General features: G+C 41.9%; 1 protein-coding gene across 7 annotated transcripts in view; it reads right to left on the bottom strand.

Moving 5' to 3' along the window:
* The window catches only part of ARHGEF10 (Rho guanine nucleotide exchange factor 10), a 190385-nt gene that overhangs the window by 162256 nt on the left and 6897 nt on the right, over positions 1-21232 (bottom strand). For 5 of the 7 annotated variants that reach the window (XM_075923594.2, XM_089777077.1, XM_075923591.2 and 2 more), the window contains exons 2-3: positions 10377-10443; positions 5293-5425 (exon numbers count right to left, since the gene is read on the bottom strand). In XM_075923594.2, coding sequence (XP_075779709.1) covers positions 5293-5419 — 127 coding nt within the window. In that variant the 5' untranslated portion in view covers positions 5420-5425; positions 10377-10443. The remainder of the gene's footprint in view (positions 1-5292; positions 5426-10376; positions 10444-21232) is intronic. The other 2 variants (XM_006137773.5, XM_006137774.5) reach the window with 1 other exon arrangement.

Here is a 21232-nt window from a genome sequence, read left to right as displayed (position 1 = left end):
GGATAGTGGATGAGCAGCATGGGGGTTGTAATCCGAGCCGAAAGATCCCCGGTAACCCTTCCATACAGAGGCCTGGCAGATAGCACACCTCCTAGGATGCCAAATCAGGCCTGCAGCTATAGGCCTTCTTCCCCCTTAGAAGGGAGTCACTTCTCAATACCTCTTACATATACGTAGAAAGAGGAGTCTAGGCACACCAGCAAGATACCAGTCAAATCCTCCGTCAGAGGTAATAAAGTCTGCCCTCAGATGACAAAGCTTTATCTGAAGGTTGGCCTGCAGCACGGAGATATAAAGCGAGGAGGAGCAGTTAAATCAGTGTGGCTTCAACCCGAGCCTCCTCCCATCAGCAACAGCAGCACTACAGTTTGAATTAAACAGTGCAGGCAGACACATTTGTATAGCTTCCCTGGAGCTTGATAAATTCAATGGATACTAGGAAAGCTGATTTGTGGACATAACACCCCTCACAAGCTTTCCAGGCACCTGAACTGCATTCTTTAGTGCAGGCAGGGGTCTGTGCTGTCTTACTATTACCCCTGAGAACCACTGTCTGTCTGGAACTTCAAGGCCACTGACTCCCTCCCAGTAGCCACCTTTTCACAACGACAACTTTCTAGGAACCAAGCGCTTGTCCTATCCTAACCCTTTCAGCACTCCCCAGGTCTCTTCATAAATCAATCCCGAAATATGCTTCACTCCCCACATTGAGCCAAGATATGAACAGCAGGCTTGGTGATCCCTTGGATGTTATCCCGAAGCACTTTACTGTGATGCGTAGCACCTCCTTTCCCCAGCCCTTTACCACCCCTCTCGCGACCAGACATAGCGAGAATACACGTGCCACAGTACAGTAATATCAACTTTCATTCATCACTTTTGATTAAACAACATTTTTGGTTACCACCCATTACTTTTTACAACCACTACATGATAGATTATTCAGACTTTTTACAAGGCCTGTGTGACGGACCCAGCGTGGTCCGCACTTACCCCCGAGGGGGGATTGCCCCCCCCCTGACACCAGGCGGGCGGGCAGGCGGCCCGGGAGACAGGGACAACCCCGGGCGGGCAGAAGCCCGACGCAGGGAATAGCTCCCTGCTGTGTTCCGCGGAATGCGGGGCCAGCAGCGCCCATGGCAAGCCGGCAGGGAACCCAAGCGGCACTCTGGACGAACGGGGCCGCGCGGGGGCGGGGTGTCGAGCCCCGGCTCGCACGGCAGGAAGTGTGAGGACACCCGGGGGGGCAGGGCCGACGTGCCAGGCGTCCTTGACCGGGCGGTTTGAAAAGCCACTGGGCAGGACGGCTAGAGGTGGCCCCAGGAGGAGCCGACAATGACGACCCAGCAGACGGGCAGAGACACCCTCCCCCCCCCCCCCGTTGGAGGACGGGCGGACTGAGGCCAAAACTGCCAGGACAGCAGCAGGACGGGGCACGCCGTCGGGACGAACGGGAGCGGGGAGTGGAAGGAGCCCGGGGCAGGGCCCTTTTGGTGCCCGTGGGCAGGTGCATTACGGGGATAGACCCCACCAGTCATGGGAGGGACGCCTTCATTGTTCCCCCAATAAGGGCCCCAGGCTGGGACCCGGTGGAGAGGGTGGGTCCGGGTCCCCCACACCCCAACCCTCTGCATCCAGCCCCAACCCACCCACACGCTCCGTCAAGAGCAGCTGCAACTCGGCGGAGGACGAGTAACTGAAACCGCGCATTAGGAAGCAAAATCCCCTTTTCCCCGCGCCCGACGAGGACCTTACTCCGGATAGGCTGCTGGGTTCCCCCCCCCCCCTTCCCATACCTTCTACCTTATTGCTGGACTAGGACCCAGGGCAGGGAGTTCGCTGAACCCCGGTTCGGACCCCCGGCCGGGTGATCACACTCAGCCCTCAGGACATAAACCAGGAATTATAGACGGCGGGTCCGCTGAACCCCCCTACCCTGTTGGGAGGGGGCGCTCGCACCTGTGTAAAGCCGTCACAGCCTGGCCTTGCTTTCTGCTTTAGCTGTGGAACAACAGACTTTGCCAACATTATCTACAGAGGAAGCCCAAAAAATTTGACTTTGACTGGAATACGATACAACGTACCCAAGGAATTCTCTCTTTCCAAATGCTAACCATGGACTTTAGCAATGTGACAGCCATATCCAACTATGAGGCACCAAAAGATATCTACAGAATACAAGGTTTCCTAGGCTTTGCTAACTTCTGTAGGAAGTTCATTAAGAGATTTTCCAGCCTCTGACTATCCCATCAATAACCGTCCCTCCAAGAAACATGAACCCTCTGACTAGTTCCACTGATCATGTTACACAGATCTGGTGTGGCTTTGCTGGGAGAAGCAATGAGTGGTAAGGCAATGAATGTGCAACCATGCTAATCTTCACTGCCTAAGCCATTCTTTCTATAAGAAAGGAGCACACTAAAGCTGTAAGTGTGTTACGGTCCTGTGACTGCACTAACAGTGCATTGCTACTTTGAAGTCTGTGAAGGAAGATTATCTTTCCTCTTTTAAATAAGGCCATCTGTATATTCCAGATGTGACACACTGTATTAAAAAAAACTTCCTGGAAATAGATTCTTAAACTAGCTGAAGCCTTTTAAACATGCTCAAAGCAACAGTCAAATGAAACTGCATATAACAGAAGTGATAAAGTAGTGTTCTTTCTTCTCAGAGCATTTATCCCTTAGTAGTCTTCTATTAAAAATAAAAACAACTCTTGAAGAAATGCTAGGCTATTGTTATCTGAGACATAATATCACCATTCTTAGCATTTTTATTTCAATGTGTTTGGGTAATTCTCTTTTTTACCAGTGGATGCTGCAGCTCTGTTTCACTCCAACAAGCCTATGCCATTGGGTATTTATGCAAACTCAGGAAATTTTATTTCAAGGCGTTTAGTCCTTTTGCTAAGTCTTTGAATTCCTGAAGCTTTATACCAAATCCTCCCGTGGCTTTAAAGCTGACATACAAATTGCAGATTCTCCTTTCTCAAATCATTTGTATTTGAATGTGCTGAGCCTATCTGAGGGAAGGATAAAAACCCACTTCATTTATACTTTTAACACTGAATGAACTTTTTGCTTCAACAAGCTCTTTCTGCATGGTCAGAGTAACTAGTCTTAAAATGAAAGAATATTAACTCTTTAGTTCATTATAAAAAGTAAATGTGTTTGCTCTCTGGACTCTTAACATTTGTTCCTTTCTTCAGCAGACTGTATCCTTATCAATAAACAATAAAAATTTGGTCTCAGATTCTGTGAGTCTTCAGCTTTAACCTCACTTGGGCTCAGGTGGTCAGACTCAGGTAGTGGGGCTCTGGCTTCAGACGGTGACTAGACCCTGATTTTGGCCTTTTCCCTCCATTGCTGTTTTGTGAAATGTGCTTAATTTTATTGTGACATTATTGTATCCATATTTATTGATCAATTAGTGTTTCTCAAACATCAACAAACAGAAAAGTTTTAAGTTGTAAACTTCAGTAGCAAAGCTTACCCTGCAAATAATTATAAAGCAATTCCCAATGTTTGGAGGGTGTCAGAATGTGAGAAATGTAGATTTGTTCTTCAGTAATATCATCTTTCTTATGCAATTTTTTTCCAGTCAGGAAAAATCCTTCCTATAAGTCTGGTATTAATAATTATTAAGGTTCTACTGCACTTCAATTTGGCTGTTGGAGTCTTAACATTCTCTCATGAATACCAAAATAAATATAATAAACAAATGTCACTTTATAAACATATTGCCTCTTCATTTTAAAAACTAATTATAATTCTCCCCTCTGCAGGCCAGACACAAATTCATCTTCTTTTCCCCTAATATTAATGTCCATCAAGCATCCTTTTGTCTCATGAAGATAATTAACTTTCAATTGAGATCTCTAGGACTTGTCCCAGCATAGTTAGTTCACATAAAGTTCAGTCAGGCAACAGTAGCACATGATGGAGCAGCAGGAAGATTTACTCAGATTAAACATATCAATTAGAAATTATTTAGAAGATATATCTGGAAGCAACAAAATGGACAAGCTAGCCTGTTTTATTGCAATAATGAATGGTCTATATCTGACAAGTTTCCAAGTCACAAATGAGTGTCAGGTTTGCTGGCTTCTTTCAAAGGAAGGAAGGAAGGATAAAACTGTGTGAGAGAGGGGGTTGTAAATATTACATTTAGAAATAAACCTTTACTTAGCAAATTCCTTTCTTTGTCTTTCTGAACATGATTGGTTAGAAGAAACAGATATGATTGGGGTGACATGAATTTGCAAATGTATTGCTACCATCTAAATATTGTTAAATAATGGATTCTAACTTTACTCATCTCAATAAAACAAATAAATCTGTTAATGTGATCCTTTTAAGTTTTTCTATCTTAAATAGGATTCAGACATCAACAAGCTGCAAACAACTTCCAGAACAAAAGGACTATTCATAACAACAATTCATATTCTGTTCTCATGATTCTCAAATCGTGGCACAATTTTTTACCATCATTTGTAACTGTCTGCTGAAAACAGGCACCTCTTACAATGCAGCATAGCCAAAGACAGGCATGTCCAAAGTCCGGCCCGCGGGCCAATTGCGGCCCGTGTTCCGGTTTAATACGGCCCCACAGGTAATTTGGCAATATCTATCTTTTATGGCCCCCAACGAATCCATATGTATTGAGATGAATACATTGTAAAATCTCAGTTAATGTCAGTTGGTCTAAATCAGTTATAAAAATATTTGGACACAACATGTATACTTGGTGTTATGTTCCTGTTCATATTTTTTGAACTTAAAAGTTGACAGACAACCTTTATTACCAATAATATGTAATGTACTTTACAATGTTCCCGACATATTTCAGCTTCCTGGATTTTTTTTTCATCTGGCCTTCAGATATGAAAGGCAGAGTGATTTAACACCTGTTTAGATTTGTCATCCATGTGACGAAATGAAAAGTATACCGTTTGCAATAAACTTTGCATAAAATAGTTAATTTGCATTTAATTTTAATGGTTCAAAGAATGTCAGGCAAAATGGTCGGCCCTCACGCATGTTCACTTCATCAAATCTGGCCCTCTTTGAAAAAAGTTTGGACATCCCTGGCCAAAGACCAACTCTGTATGACTGCAGTTTAATTTAAGCAATGATCTTATTACAAACCGCAAAGTAAAAAGGGTGTAGGATGAGAAATACCCTTTTCAACAGAGTTGTAACAAACAGTTACAAAATATATGGCATGAGGGCAACTAGACTTAAGTCCTTGTAAAGTTCAATTTGAAGAAAACACAGCTTCACGGAGAAATACCGTATGCAGAAATCACCAGTCCATCCGTTTCTATGGCTGCAAGCCTTTCCTTCCAGGCCTGGCAATTACTGCAGTGTCTGCATTCCAAAACATATCTTTTCACTGTCCAGATGGGTGTGGAGCACATATTTTGCTACAGTAATCAATAAGAAACAACAGTAACCATGCATTCGAAGGCCATGTACATTCCTTCTTACTGCTTAATCTTTTGTTGTTGTTGGTTTTGTTGGCTTTTCTTTGTTGTAGGAGAGACCAGGAATCCCCTAGTAATTTTTATTTCTCAAAAAAGTCAATATATACTAAAAGTAATGTCAAACCACTTGTGTATGCATGCATGTGCACACGAGGCATGAATGCAGTGAATATAGGCTGGCAGCATCACAACTCACAAGTGCCAGGGTTCTTTTGGTTTTGCCTCTTGTATTTTTCTTAAAATAAAGCAGTGCATTTCTTTCTTTTTCAATCTTTTCCTGCTAATACATTTGCCAACTGATTATAAATAAAACACAGATACTGGGGAATTCCTGATGCTTGTACCTGACAGGAAAATCAGTTTTAAAAGTCAAGTCAGTTGAGAGAGGCAAGGGAGCATAACAACAACTATTTTCAAATTTTCTATAGTGCCTCTGTTTGCTCCATGGTATTTATTTGGATTAAACGTGTCACCATAAAATTAAATTGTTACACAAATGGAATGTCAGTATTATACACACATGTGAAATCCAGCAGCATATGTTAGCCACAGTTAGTTAAGCTGTACCAGCACAAACAGGAGTGGGGGTGGGGGTAATGTAGAAGCATATGCCCCACTCTTGTTCCTCCTGGAATTTTAAATTTGCCCATAATACCCCTCAATTGGGACAGAGTTACTGCCCACTCTGCATAAGGGCTTCTCCTCATGTTACATTAATCCACACATGAAGTATTTAAATTCTAATATACTGTATCTAGTGATACTAGTGTATCACCTACTAACTGGCCTACCACCTGGCATCCAGTAAAAGCTCCTGCAGCATGGATTAATCTAGTCGTCTTTCAAACAATAATACAACATTAATATGTACTAAGAAAGTTGTAGTGTGGGGTCCAAACAAGCCAGTTAGTGCATGACACACTAGTGCACCCTTGAATGTACACCCCTCTGGTGCAGACTAATGCACCATGCAGACAAGCCCTAAATTACAATAATCATCCTTAGTATGGATAAAACAGCTATTCAAGCTTTATGATAACCCCCATGAAGAAGATGGGGACAATATCACTAACCTATTTCACATGTGAGATGCTGAGAGAGAGAGACAGAGAAGGTGAAGTTATTTCTCCAGGGCTGCATAGAAAGTCAGGGGCAGGGCCAGGAATAGAATTCAAGAAACCCAATTCCCAGCCTTGCACTATATATCATGCTGCCTCACATCAAGAGGAAAGAGCCCAGATAACTTTGAAATCTCAAGCTGCATTTTTGGAGGTGGCAGACAGAGTTGTTGAGTAATAGCTTTTGGTTTAATGAGGTTTGGGTTTTTTTCCCCCCATCTTCTAACTATTTGGCCCTAAACCATAGTTCAGCACTTTAAAATTCTGAGTGCATTCTCTGAGAAAGAATAATGTAGTAGAAGTCACTGGAGTCAATGTGGTGCCACCCTTGCTCAGTGTCCGAGAAATATGGTAATCTGTTGAATGCCTCTAACTCCCTTTGTGATGTTGCTGTGTGTCTGGGTCTATCCAGATTCAGAGGGGTTTAGACAAAATAGATATAATGCCAACAGGCATAACCAAACCTGTGAGCCTCTACCACACAAGTTAAAAACCAACATGGCTCTCAGTAGAGCAGACTCATTTCTTCTCTCTATAAGTGATCTCAGTGCCACTAGGTGGGACAGTACACCACACCCAGAAGGAATGTGGATTACATACAGGTCTTACCTCCACCTCTCAGCCATAGGAGTTTGAGCAGAAGACTTAGCCAACTCCCCAGCTAACCAACACAGGAAAGGGGAGACACATCCAGTTTACTAAGCATGGATTTCGGTTCCTCCCCATTCATCTTCTTAGCAAGTGAAGCTCTTGAGAGCTCACCTTCTTGCTCTGCACCCCATAATAGTCAAGAAATGCCGTTTTAATAGCTGCCGTGTGAACAGCAGAGCAAATGTGTATTTTGATGAGACAGAGCAAAAACATAGGAAACTTAGTATGGAACAAGAGGGTAGGAGGAGGAAAAACACCCTAAGGATCCTAGTACAGAAAAGGGGAAGAAACGGAGGTGGGAAAATAAGGTCAACATTTTACAATGGTTATTAGTGTTAAAAATTACAAGGTTTTGTTCACTGAGGAATATGCGTGAGCACAGGCTTTGCCATTCTGCACCACAACTATGGTTCACCTAGCCTGGTATCCTGACTGCCTAGGATAGGGGGAGGGGGGGAAAATCATATGCTTCAGTTAGGTACCTGCATCTTCATTTACACACCTTAAGTGAGAGATGTGAGCATTCACAACTGCCAAATATATTCTATGGGAACTGCAGTTCCTCAGTAGAAAGATCCCTTGGGCCCAGTCACATGTGAAACTATCACCTTTCAACACACGTATTCTTTCCTGTCCAGCACAGGTCACTGTATTTCCTTAGCAATGTTGATGTCTGAGTTCTAGGAATGGAAATACTGGCGGGCACATTTGCATAATTATTGCAATCTCCTGTTATACTCAACATCATGGAAGCTTTCCTTTAATCCAAATTCCAGATAACATGCAGTTTTTTCAAGCGAAAAAAAAAAAAAAATCAGTGAATTCAAATCTGATTGTTCATTAAAGGTGTTCACATCCTGGAACTCATAGAAATCACCACGTTAATTAAAAAGATACGCTAGATTTAGGAATCTTTATACTACAAGCTCTTCAGAGCAGAGGTTTGTGTTCATCAGCAACAGTTTCAGTAGACGTAGGGTCCAGAAAAACATCTGGGTACACAACAAATAAGTCTGATCTCAATCAAAGGAACTAAAAATCTGCTGTTATCCCTCTAAAACGTGATGTCAGAAGTTAGGCCCTGACTCAAAGCACTCCAGCACATGCTTATCTTTAAGTAAAAAGTAGTTCCATTGGCACACACATTTAAACAACACATGGATTAAAATGCTTTGATAATTGTAGCCTTAGTTGCCACAGCTACAATTACCTTGCCAGTGTTCTTTGTTCAGCAGCAGCCTCGGCCCATATGCAAAACAGGCCTTTCCCTTGCTAATGTACATTCTTTAGAGATGGGTAGTCTGAGAAAGGATTTTTTTCATCCTTTGATAATAATTGGATATCCTGCCAATGCTCATAAATCAGCACTAAAAACAAAACTGAGTCACATCCAGTGCAATAATTGTGAGGACTCATGGAGAAGGAAAGCATTTTGGAAAGATCTAAACCCTCAAGCTTCAGGACATAAGTCAACCTTAAAATAGTGAGGACAGAAGAAATCATTCCCTATGATCATGCTATTCCATAAATGCCCACTGCCGAGTTTTTTCACTTTCCTCTAAAGCATCTGGTATGCAATCTGGTCACAGATAGGATACCAGACTAAATGGAGCACTGCTCTGCTCCAGAATGTCAGTTCCTATGTTCCTACCTAGTCATCACTCAACAAAAACCAAGAAGAAAGTTATTTTTAATGTTTACTTTCAGCTACTTGAAAATGTTTATAGATTCCCAAATTCCAAGGTCAGAAGGCATCATTGTGATCTTTTAGTCTGACTTTCCGTATAACACAGGCCATCCAATTTCTTCAAAATAATTCCTATAGCACAGCTTTTAGAAAACCATCCAATTTTGATTTCAAAATTGTCAGTCATGGAGAACCTATAGGGGTGGAGAATCTTCTCAACTGGTATTAATGAAATTTACTATAATAAATGAAATTTTACTGTAACATAATATATGAGAAAGATTTAGACAGACAGAATAGTTAAGTATCTCAGGGAAGAAACAAGATGGCGCTCCTAACCAGAGAAACAATGTAGAAAGAAACTCTTCTAGTTGTCCTATCAAGATGTGAATGGTGCCTAATGGACAAAGGTGCCTACATAACTTACTATGCTCACCATACATCCACAAATAAAACAGAACAAACTTAAAGGTGAATTTTCTCTCCAGCACAGTAAACAGATCAATGGGAAAGGGAGGTAAATGTAGGTTTGTATGTACTGTAAGATCAACTTTGAGCTCTCATGAGTCTGCCTTTTAGATCAGAATAAATCAAAGCAGTCAGAGGCCTGCAAGAGCTACCTACCAGCTGCTCCACAATCTGGAGACCCAACATTTTCCATAGAGATCCATGTCACAGTGGACATCCTCATCTCTCCTATTCCTTGCTCTGCTTGTGCTTGCTCTGTGCATTCCTTGCTCTGCCTGTATATGCCCCTTGTGCCAAGTCTTGTGGGAGGGCAAATATAGTCCCTGCACCAAGGGAAGTCTCCCTCAGCCTTCATTAGGCCCATTACAGATACTCTCATTAGAACACAAAAATCATACAGCAGCCAGGTTGAAGGACGGAATCTATCATCAAGATATTGGAGGTAGGAAACTTGTCGTACTGCATGTTTTAAAGAGCTATGTAAGGTGAAGATGCTATGTAAATAATTTCCATTATTACATCTAATAATAAATACAAACAGTTTATATCCAAATCAAACCAGCACTGACACATTTCTTAGTACATAATAATTGTGTATCAGTTTAACCATCCTTTAAAACCTCATATTGGAGACAGTAACTAGCAGAGCTCAGAAATCAGATCAATGGATGAGGAAATTCATAGCAATGGAGAGACTGTTAAAAATGAAGCTTTATGCTTGATTCCATGCTCACAGAAATCATTGGAAAGAATCTCTGACACAATGCACCAACAATTAAGCCTTAAATATACATAACCCCTGAAGAACACCGAGGAGGATAAAATGTGGCCCTAAAGATAATACAAACAAGTAGAATAGAAACACCTGGGGAAAAAAAAGATCAAATTGATTAAAGATTTTGGGAATGGTTGGTGGAGAGGGGATACATCTGTTACAGTAATTAAGAAGATGGAATATTCCAGTTACCTTCCGGTGGTGGGGGAGGAAAATCCTCTGCCTCCATACCACTGTGACTTCTGTTCCTTTAACAGCCCTGTAAGAAAGCACATTTTTAAAGGTAAACATTGTTTCTAGATTTACTGAGGCCTTTTCTTTTATTTGGCAGAATCTCATACTGTAGTCATCAAGTACAATGGTTAAGGTCTTGAGACAAAAGAGAAGGATTGGGAACCCTATTTTCAAAAGGCTTTGGAGCCTGATTTTCTTGCTCAGCATTCACAAGTCGGGTTCAATTTTCTGAGTTCATCTCATTTGGACATAAGAACGTAACAATGGCCATACTGGGTCAGACCAAAGGTCCATCTAGCCCAGTATCCTATCTGACAACAGTGGCCAATACCAGATGCCTCAGAGGGAAAGGCCACAACAAGTAATCCTTATATGATCCCTCCCCTATCATCCACCTCCAGAGAAACAGAGGCTAGGGCCATTTCTACTAATCCTGGCTAATAGCCATTGATGGACCTAACCTCCATGAATCTATCTAGCTCCTTTTTGAACCCTGTTAAAGTTCTAGCCTTCACCGCACCCTCTAGCAAGGAGTTCCACAGGTTGACTGTGCACTGAGTGAAGAAAAACTTCCTTTTGTTTGTTTTAAACCTGCTACCTATTAATTTCATTTGGTAACCCCTAGTTCTTTACTTATTCCCACAATATAAGAACTTTTTCTTATTCACTTGTGCCACCTGTGCAGCTTTGCTCCTGTCTCCCTGGTCTGCTGGGGGGGTCCAGCAAGGCCGCTGGACCCCCCCCCCCCAGCAGACCAGGGACACCCGAGCAAAGCCGCCGCCTGGGCGGCTTTGCTCGTTTGCCCGGGAGCAAAGCCGCCCAGGCAGAGGGACCCCCGCCACCTGGGCGGCTTTATCTCCTGTCCCCCTGGTCTGCTGGGGGGCTCCAGCAAAGCCGCTGGACCCCCCCAGCAGACCAGGGGGACAGGAGCAAAGCTGCCCAGGCGGCGGGGGTCCCGCTGCCTGGGCGGCTTTGCTCCCAGGCAAACGAGCAAAGCCGCCCAGGCAGCGGCTTTGCTCAGGTGTCCCTGGTCTGCTGGGGGGGGGGGTCTAGCGGCTTTGCTGGACTCCCCCAGCAGACCAGGGGCACAGGAGCAAAGCCGCCCAGGCGGCGGGGGTCCCGCTGCCTGGGCGGCTTTGCTCCCAGGCAAACGAGCAAAGCCGCCCAGGCAGCGGCTTTGCTCAGGTGTCCCTGGTCTGCTGGGGGGGTCCAGCGGCTTTGCTGGACCCCCCCAGCAGACCAGGGAGACCGGGAGAAGCTTTTCTCGCCCCGGAGGACACGGGCGGCGGGTCGCCGCCTGTGAGCTCCGGGGCGAGAAAAGCCCCGTTCGTAAGGGCGGATCCGACATAAGTCGGATCCGCGTAAGTTGGAGACTGCCTGTATATAGTTGGGATTATTTTTTCCAATGTGCATTACTTTACATTTATCAACATGAAATTTTATTTGCCATTTTGTTGCCCAATCACTTAGTTTGCTGAGATCTTTTTAAAGCTCTTCACAGTCTGCTTTGGTCTTAACTATCTTAAGCAGTTTGGTATCATCTGCAAATTTTGTCACCTCACTGTTTACCCCCTTCTTTAGATCATTTATAAATAAGTTGAATAGGACTGGTCCCAGGACAGACCCTTGGGGGAACCCACGAATTACCTCTCTCCACTAGGAAAACTTTCCTTTTATTCCTACCCTTGTTTCCTGTCTTTTAATCAGTTATCAATCCATGAAAGGGCCTTCCCTCTTATCCCATGATAACTTTACTTAAGGTCCCTCACCAAAGGCTCTCTGGAAATCTAAATAACCTACATACACTGGATCTCCCTTGTCCACATGTTTGTTGACCCCCTCAAAAAACTCTAGAAGATTAGTAAGGTATGATTTCCCTTTACAGAAACCATGTTGACTTTCTCTCAACAAATTATATTCATCCATGTGTCTGACAATTTTATTCTTTACTATAGTTTCTACTTATTTACCCAGTACTGATGTCAGACTTACTGGTTTGAAATTTCCAGGCTCACCTCTAAAGCCCTTTTTAAATATTAGCGTGATGTTAGTATCTTCCAGTCATAAGGTGCGGAAGCTGATTTAAAGTTTAAGTTAGGGTAGGGCACCTAAATGGGAGCCAAGTATTCAAATATGACCAGTACTCCCATTGTACACTTACATTCTTTTGATAAACTGAGTATAATTCAGTGCCTACATGCTTTGAAAATTTGCCCTCTTCCCCTCTCCCTCCTCCCCCACCTCCAACTGTGGGTGCTGAGCCCTTTTCTAAAATCCTTTTTCCTGTGTCACTCAGGGTCAGGAATTCTAGAATACTCACTGGTCATGAAAATGCATTTTCCATTTGACAGTTAGCATCCAGAAGCCACCAGTCCTCACACCAGGGAGTTAACTTTCTTGTTAGCAAGCAACCCACTGATGTATCTTTTTCCTTGCAACAAATAATTAACTTATGATGACCATGCAGTAATAATTTACAGCACCAGATAAGGCTGCTTTTGTTCACCTTGAAAAGTAACAGCCATTGTATTTGATCACTATGACTGTCTTTCCCAAGTTTTTGTTTAAGTACTGTGACAGATTTGGTCCCGTCGACTTATAGGGAAGACCGGGGGGGGGGGGGGGGGGAGCAGATTCTGTTTAAAAAAAGTTCAAACCCCTCCCTCCCCCCCCCAAAAAAACAAACAACAACAACAACCTTTGATACTCAACTTTTCTGGAAAGCTTGAAAATACTGATTAAGCCCCAGCCTAACCTCTACTTATCTTTAGGAAAGGAGTGGAACAAGAAATGTGTCTGGACATCTCATTACCTCTCTGACCCTCTAAAATCAGCTTAATCACCCACCCCTCGTCTCTTGCACAGGCCAGCCACTATGGATTCTGGTAAGCCTAATGCTCTCAATGGCTTTTTTACTCATAACAAGATTCTCTGGCTCATCCCAACATTTAAATGCAGAGAGCGAGCCATGGAAGAAAAAATTCCAGAATATGAGAACTCCTTTCCTCCCTTCCCACAACATTATTATTCTTTATTATATTACAATACCTACAGAGCCATGTGGGATTCATTGTCCTACACATTATGGCAAAAGACAGTTCTGTCCTAGAGACTAAACAAACAGTCAAAGGGAAAGAGGGGAACAGAAGCAAAAAGGGGTGAAGTGACTTTGTTAAGACTACACAGCAAGACAGTAGCAGAATCAGGATGGAAACCCAGATTTCCTGTGTTCCTTTCCACTCTCACCAGTCCTGGGACTGGATTTCACAGGATTTGGGCTTGTACCATCCCACAATGCAAGGTGTTGGAAATAGGGATGTGCATGGTTGACTGGCAAGCATCACCCTCAATGGGTGACGCTTACTGGTTATAGTTAACTGGCAGGGGACAGAGTAGCCCCCCACTCAATGCAGGCCTGGCAGTGCTTGTCCACAACAGGGGGACTGCTCCAGCCCAGCCATGACAGTCATAAAGAACCACTCCATCCCAGCTGGGCTAGAGTGTCCCTCCATCCACCCCTATTCAAGCAGTTAAACATCATGTTTAACCAGTTAACTGATTAAGCAGGACTTTACATCAATAGTTAGAAAGTCTTCAAAGTCTATAAAAGTATGAAAAGTCAAAAGGTCTTGTCTCTGTGAAATCACACCCCTACAGTATGCTTATCAAAGTGCACTAATATGTTGCACATTACTGGGTCCATGTGGTTCTAACTGGTATGTACAAAACATTCCTGAGTGCACTTGCCATACTGTTACAGATTTAGGAGGCAGGCTGTTGGCAGGCCCAAAGTATTCAGGTAACTCAGATAAGCATTCACATTTCCACATACATCAAACATTCTTCTCAGTAATACTGGGTAAAACAGAAAGCAACTAACTCTCAATCAAGTCAGCAGAGATATTTAGGAAGTAATTTTGTGACTAAAGCTGAAAATGTCTGACATCCATACACAACACAACATCTATTTATTGAGGAACGGTGATTTCCCTTAAAATAAAGGAAAACATTTCCTCACTTTGTGTCTCCCCAAAACTCTTACTCCCATATATTTCTGTGGAACAGAAGGCATGCTTTATTTATAAAACTTTCAAATGGTGTCATCAGGAATGCATTTTTCGCACCAAAATTACCATGTGAAATAAAGGATGTATTGTTACTCGACAGGGTTATTTTTCCATTTCTTTTTAAGCTTGAGTAGTAACTGGAACTCACATTTCCAAAGATTAAACATGTAATAACTAATTATATCCTGAAGGTAAATCCTGTGTGTCTGGATATTTTTTGTCAGATATCCTAAAGCTCTCCAATGGATTATATTACGTTCTTGTTCATACGCAGTATGCATACAGCTTAATTCCAGTAGTTACAATCACTTACATTATTTCAGAAACAGCCAAATATTAGTAAACATGTGAAGAACTAAACAGAAAATTTTTAATACCACTGCCTTTTTGATATTTCTCATGAGCAATTATAGTAGTCTCTGTTTATCTAAGAAAAAAAGATAGGTATTGGTAATATCCTGGGACCAGTAGGGCTATAACAGTCTGTTAATTTAGGTACTTATATAGCCCCACATTACCTTGATACCCGAGTACCTCACAATCTTTAATCCCTTAACACATGTCTGTGAGGCAGGGAAGTGCTTCATGGAGGAGAGATTGCATTTTGGATCAAATGACTCCCTGGGGCGGGGGGGAGAGGAGGGGAGGGAAACCACACAGACACTTTCCTCTGCACCTATGTTAGGCCAAACCACCTACCATCATATAATACCCTTTAGGGTCCCACACATGGCAAGCTTTAAAAAAAAAAAAAAAAAGAACTAAGGACAGAAAACTTTCTTTGCTCTTGACATCTCAGCACAATGAGAGCTCAAAAGAGAGTTCTCTGTCAATGCAAGCAGAGTCGTCTGACAGGAAATGGAGCCAGGGACTACTAAAATGGTTTAACACAGTAAGATGTCCTTGAAGATCATTCTTGCTGCCTCCTACCACAAGGCAATAAGATGGTGATTCCAACCCCAATTCAATTTAAAGCATTAGGCTTTGATCATGAAAGACATATGGCCTAATTTTAAAGGTGCTGAGGCCCCTCAGATGTCAAGGTCTTATCAATATAGTACTGATTAGCTAACCTTTGTGAAAATGTCCAAGTTCCTAGTACTGACAGGACTCAAATTGATACCATGTCATGAAGTAGCATTTTCTACTATAACAAAAACCTAGCCATTTCAAGTCTTGGCCAAAGGACACTAAAAGAAAGTCAGCTTTAGCTTTCTGTGGACCAATTTCCTCCAGTGACTATGTCAAAATTATCACTGGGGGTTCCTCACAGTATTGAATAATACAACTTAATGAACAAGTTTATTTTAATCCTTGAGAAAACTCTCTAATTTTGGCATAACCTTGGCAGTGAAAAGATAAATGTGCCACTGTTTTTCAGCTAGAAGTATGCAAATCAGGCCCTGAAAGAGTTTCCAACACAGGAAAAATCGCTCTATGTTGACTCTGAGCAAATACATGAGAGTGCTTCATAAAATGATATTACTAGTACAACAAAAGATGCAGCTCCTGTTTCCCTTGCCCACAAGGGTCTCCAAAACTGTGAAGGGCAACTAGACACTCAACTACAGGACTGTCTTCTGCATAGGCCATACATAACACACAAAACCAACAAGTTTTCATCTTCACCAAGAGGACCATTTCTATAACTAGATGACTGCGCAGATCATATTATACATAACAGTTCTTTAAAACATAAGAGGGTGAATCACTTAGGGTTGCCAGATGGTTTCAACAAAAAAACCAGACACACTTGACATTATATCACAATCTACATTACATCTTATTTAGAAAATACTAGATATATTTTTTCAATTTGTTTCCCAAACAGAAAGCTCAAATTCTGGACTGTCTGGTTTAAAACCAGACACCTGGCAACCCTACCAGTCACAGATTCTCTCTAAGACGCAGCAGGTATGAGCTAGTAAGCATATCCTAACTCATGAAAGAAGAGGGAAGCAGAAAATGGATTTCCAAGCAAGCCTGGAGACAGAGTTAAGTATGTGATTGATACAATGACTTCTGTGAAGCAGCCTGTAAGCCTATAAAAAACGTTGTGGGGAGGGGGTGGGAAGGGAAGAATCTGCCCACACCAAGTATGTGGATGTCAAAAACACCATTGTGCCCCACTCCAGCTATTGAACATGGCCGGGTTAATGACTAATTGTAAGCCTTGTTCACCCAACTATAGAACTCTCTCTGAGACATAAATCTTGCTGTATAGTATTTGGGATTTTTTTTGGTTTTGTTTCATTGTATTTTTTAATATCTCTAAATTGAAATTACTGCCAAGAGAAAATAAAAATTCCAAGCAGAGTTTGTTCTCTATGAAAGGCCATAATTAGGAATTGCAGAGTCTGTGCATGTTAAAAAGATGGTATGTGTAAGAACTCAAGCAGGCATTCAGACTGAGGCAGCTTTTTTTCAGCTCGGGAGCCCTATTGCAAGAGCATATGAAGAATGAATCAAAGTTTTCATTTTAATTGTTTTATTTAGATTTAAATTTAACAAATATTTACCATATTAAGAAGAAACACCAAGGATTACAAAATAAAAACATATTAAAAAATTCAGGAATAGACCAAAATCCTTATAAGAAAAGTTCCTAAAAATCACCAGAAGGGGCATGAATTGAAAGAAAATATTTCTTTAGCAACACACACACAGAGCTAATGTAGCCAAGGTCCTATCCTATTTTCATTAAAATCAAAGGGAGTTTTAATATTTACGCTAATCATAGTGAGCAACCTTTTTTTCGAAGATAAATTATATATTAAAGTATCTATCAGAAAACCCCTAAGAAACTTATTGTGCCACCTTTGTGCTAACACTAAGTAGCTCCTTGCCCTTGGATAAATCATGGTATTGCAAGCCCTGAGCAACGAGCAGTGCAGATTTGTTCTGCTCAAGAAGTGAACTGAGAACCAAACTGTGGCTCAGATTCACAGTAGGGCTATTATCTGTCGTTATCTGTAACTGCCCTATTCTTGTTGCAGGTTATCTTCCCTAGTAATTCAGCTCATGTGATGGCCCATATATTGGGGGGGGGGGGAGTAGATCCAAAGCTCCATCCACTCCCTGCTAACCTGTCTATGAGAGATGGGATGAAAGAAAATATGGTAACATCAGAGAAAATTGAAAGTCTTCTACTGTAACTGATGACAAGTATCAGAGGGGAAGCCATGTTAGTTTGAATCTGCAAAAATAAATAGAAGTCCTGTGGCACTTTAAAGATGAACAGATTTTTTGGAGCACATCTGATGAAGTGGGTCTTTACCCACAGAAGCTTATGCTCCAATAAATCTGTTAGTCTATAAGGTGCCACAGGACTTCTCATTATTTTTACTTTAACTGGAAAATTTCAGCTTAACTTTTTTTTTCCTTCGAACAGTCTTTCTAAAATAGATTAGAGAATAGAAGCCAGGGTGAAAGTTTCACCTTGAACTTGGAACCTTATAGCACACATTCAGAGTTTAGCTCTGAGTAACAAGTATAGTACAATAAGTCACTGAAGCAGATTTTCCAAAAATAGGACTCCTGTTCACTATCACTTCAGTAGAACAAATTCTTCTGGTCTGATTAACTATTTGCCCACGCACATGACATTCAGCTTTCATGGTAAAGCAGCTAATGTGTAGAACATGAATCAATGCTGTGCAGTTATGCATCGCTTTCCAGTTTTGCTGATTCACAGAATTAAACATCCATGTTCTTATATGGGACTAAGAATGTCAGCCTAAACATTTCACATTTCCCCAGTTAGTATTTTTTTAATTAAAGAACATGAATGATATTATCTCATGTTTATGCATCCCTCAGGTTCAAGAGATTTTTGCTATAAACTAACTAAAGCATTTCCCTTCCTTATCATATATGGAGAGCATATATTACCACAATCTATGTTGGTACATGAGCGTGTGTCTAGACTACAGGGTTTTTTCGAAAAAAAAAGTGGCCTTTTTCCAAAAAAACTTCCCCTATGTCTAGACTGCTGCCACATTCTTTCAAAAGTAAATCGAAAGAATGTGGCAGTTTTTTTGACCGCAGAAAACCTCATTTTACGAGCAAAAATGCCTTTTTTGAAAGTGCTCTTTCGAAAAAAGGCGCTATGTAATGCAAACTGTGCTTTTTCAAAAGAAAGCATCCAGACTGCCTCGGTGCTCTCTTTCAAAAAAGCAGCTTGCTTTTTTGAAAGTACTGTTAATAGTATAGATCTTCTTTTTCGAAAGAGGCTTTTTCGAAAGATACTTTCAAAAAGGCCTCTTTTGAAAGAGGCTTGCAGTCTAGACTTAGCCTTAGTGATTTTAAGCTGTGATCTGTGAACCACTGTTGGTATTCCAGACATTAGCTGATGGTCCACAAAAAAATGGCTTTTCTCCATTTTATGCCCTCTAAATTACAAGAAGATATAGTTAGGCTACATTTAGCACTTTCTCAATACTAGTTTTCCATAAAAGCAATTATTGTATTTTTAACAGGGAAGATCTGGGAACAGGAATAGAAGAGAAAGACATCCACATGACAATCTGTCTATGAGGTCCACACTAAGAAAAAAAAATTGAGAAACCCTATACTACATCCATAACTTTGATCTTATTAAAATAATATGTTGAATATCTAGTACAAACCTTATTAACAAACAGCAGTAAAACAAATATACATTGGGGTCTGATACAGTATGTAACCTCTATTTAGTTTAACTGAAAGGTCTTTGAGATGTGTGTGAATACAGATAGGGATCACGCATGTACATGGGCTCCAGGCACCTGAGTCCAGAAATTCTTCACAGCAGTGTTTGTTGCCCGGTGTGGTGAAATGCTTCAGACCTAACCAATTTACACCCCTCACGCTGCAACACCTGCCTAGAGACATCACAGGGCCGGGCCCCTGACCTGACCCCCAGTTCAAGGGATCCTCTTGAGGGAGGGGCCTAGCACCAAAATCCCACTGGTGCACAGGAGGCTACAGAGCCTCTCTAGGGAGCGCTGGTTCCGGTTCAGTCCCAGGGCAGGGGGCACAGGCTGGCTCATGGAGGTATTGATGAGCTCAGGGGACCCATCTCTTCTAGGGGGCACCAGCCCCTATCTACCTCCATGCAGACAGTATAGAATCATAGAACACTTAGAGCTGAAAGGGACCTCGAGAGCATCGAGTCCAGTCCCCTTCCCTCATGGCAGGACCAAGCACCCACATCTACTCAACACATGGCCTGTTGGCCCACGGCTGGTTTGTTTGTGGCCCGCAGTGCGGTTTGAGTTTATGTGGGGATCAACACGCAGCCGGTGGGTGGGAGCCAAAACGAAAAAGTAGTCAGTGTAATGGTCCTCTGTTGAGATGCATTTTAGTAGTTAAATTCTTGGACTGTCATTGCACCAAGGGGGGGGAGGAGGGTCGCAAATTTTTCCTTTGCCCCTGAGCGCATAACACCCTCACGACGCCTCTGACCAGGAGAGCATTTTTGTTTGTATGGAATAAGTTGTAAAACTCCCATGAGGAAAAAACTCTGCTATTTTGTAGCATTCTATGATGCATCCCAAAACCCACTGAGAACACTTCTGCGAAGATACAGCTTGCCCACGCACCCTTTCTGCTATGGCAGCAGAGTCGGAGATTCTTTAATGGGCTTTGTTTTTTGCAGGTAGAATGCACACCTGACATCAAGTGAGTGAAGTCTCTGGTCTTGGAAAAAAGCATGGAGTTTTGGCAAAAACAGGGGCAAGTGTATTCATAGAATCACAGAATAATAGAACAAGAAGGGACCTCAAGAGGTCATGAAGTCCAGTTCCCTGCTCTTACAGCAGAACCAAGCACCATCACCCCAACAGATTTTTATCTAATCTGCTTTTAAATATCTCTAATGATGAAGATTCCACAACCTCCCTAGGCAATTTATTCCAGGACTTAACCACTATGATAGGAATTTTTTTTAAATGTCCAACCTAAATCTCCCTTGCTGCAATTTAAGCCCATTGCTTCTAATCCTAGCATCAGAGGATATGGAGAATCATTTTTCTCCCTTCCCCTTGTAACACCCTTTTAGGTACTTGAAAGCTGTTATCTCCCCTCTGCCATCTTTTCTCCAAACTAAACAAAATTCTTTCAGTCTTCCCTCACAGGTAATGTTTTCTAGACCTTTCATCGTTTTTGTTCTTCTCTAGACCCTCTCCTGTTTCTCCACATCTTTCCTGAAATGTGATGCCCAGAACTGGACACAATACTGCCGATGAAGCCTAATCCATGCAGAGTAGAGCAGAAGAATCACTTCTTGTGTCTTGCTCGAAAGATGGAGCTGGGAGTTCTGACAGTGCTGAATATTTGCAAGTGATATAGGGGCTGCAGCAGAGCCAAAATTCACAACAGGAGCATCGGATATATTGATATTATACAACATTAGTACTTGATAATGCAGAGATAAATACCATCAACATCTTAAGATCAGCAACAAACTGAAGAGAGGAGATTCAAAGTGAGCATTTACAACATTGTGAATTCTTATATGAAAAACAGATTTTAAAATGGATTTAAGGCTGAAACAGATATCAGTAATGTAAGGGGAAACCCCAACATTTAAAAAGAACATTTCAGTTTTAAAAGTCTAATCTTAGAAAGTCAGGAAACTGAAAACTAAGGTTAGACATAAAATAAAAGTGTGGACGTATGGAAATACAGATATAAAACAGCCAAAACAACTTTAATGCTGTCCCTATATCCTTATCATAATGCATGCCATCCTTATAGCATAAGCAC

This window comes from Pelodiscus sinensis, chromosome 3 (assembly GCF_052426305.1).
Source record: "Pelodiscus sinensis isolate ZL-2025 chromosome 3, ASM5242630v1, whole genome shotgun sequence".
NCBI lineage: Eukaryota > Metazoa > Chordata > Testudines > Trionychidae > Pelodiscus > Pelodiscus sinensis.
The sequence above is the reverse complement of the archived record's forward strand: the minus strand, read 5'-3'. Positions and strand labels throughout refer to the sequence as shown.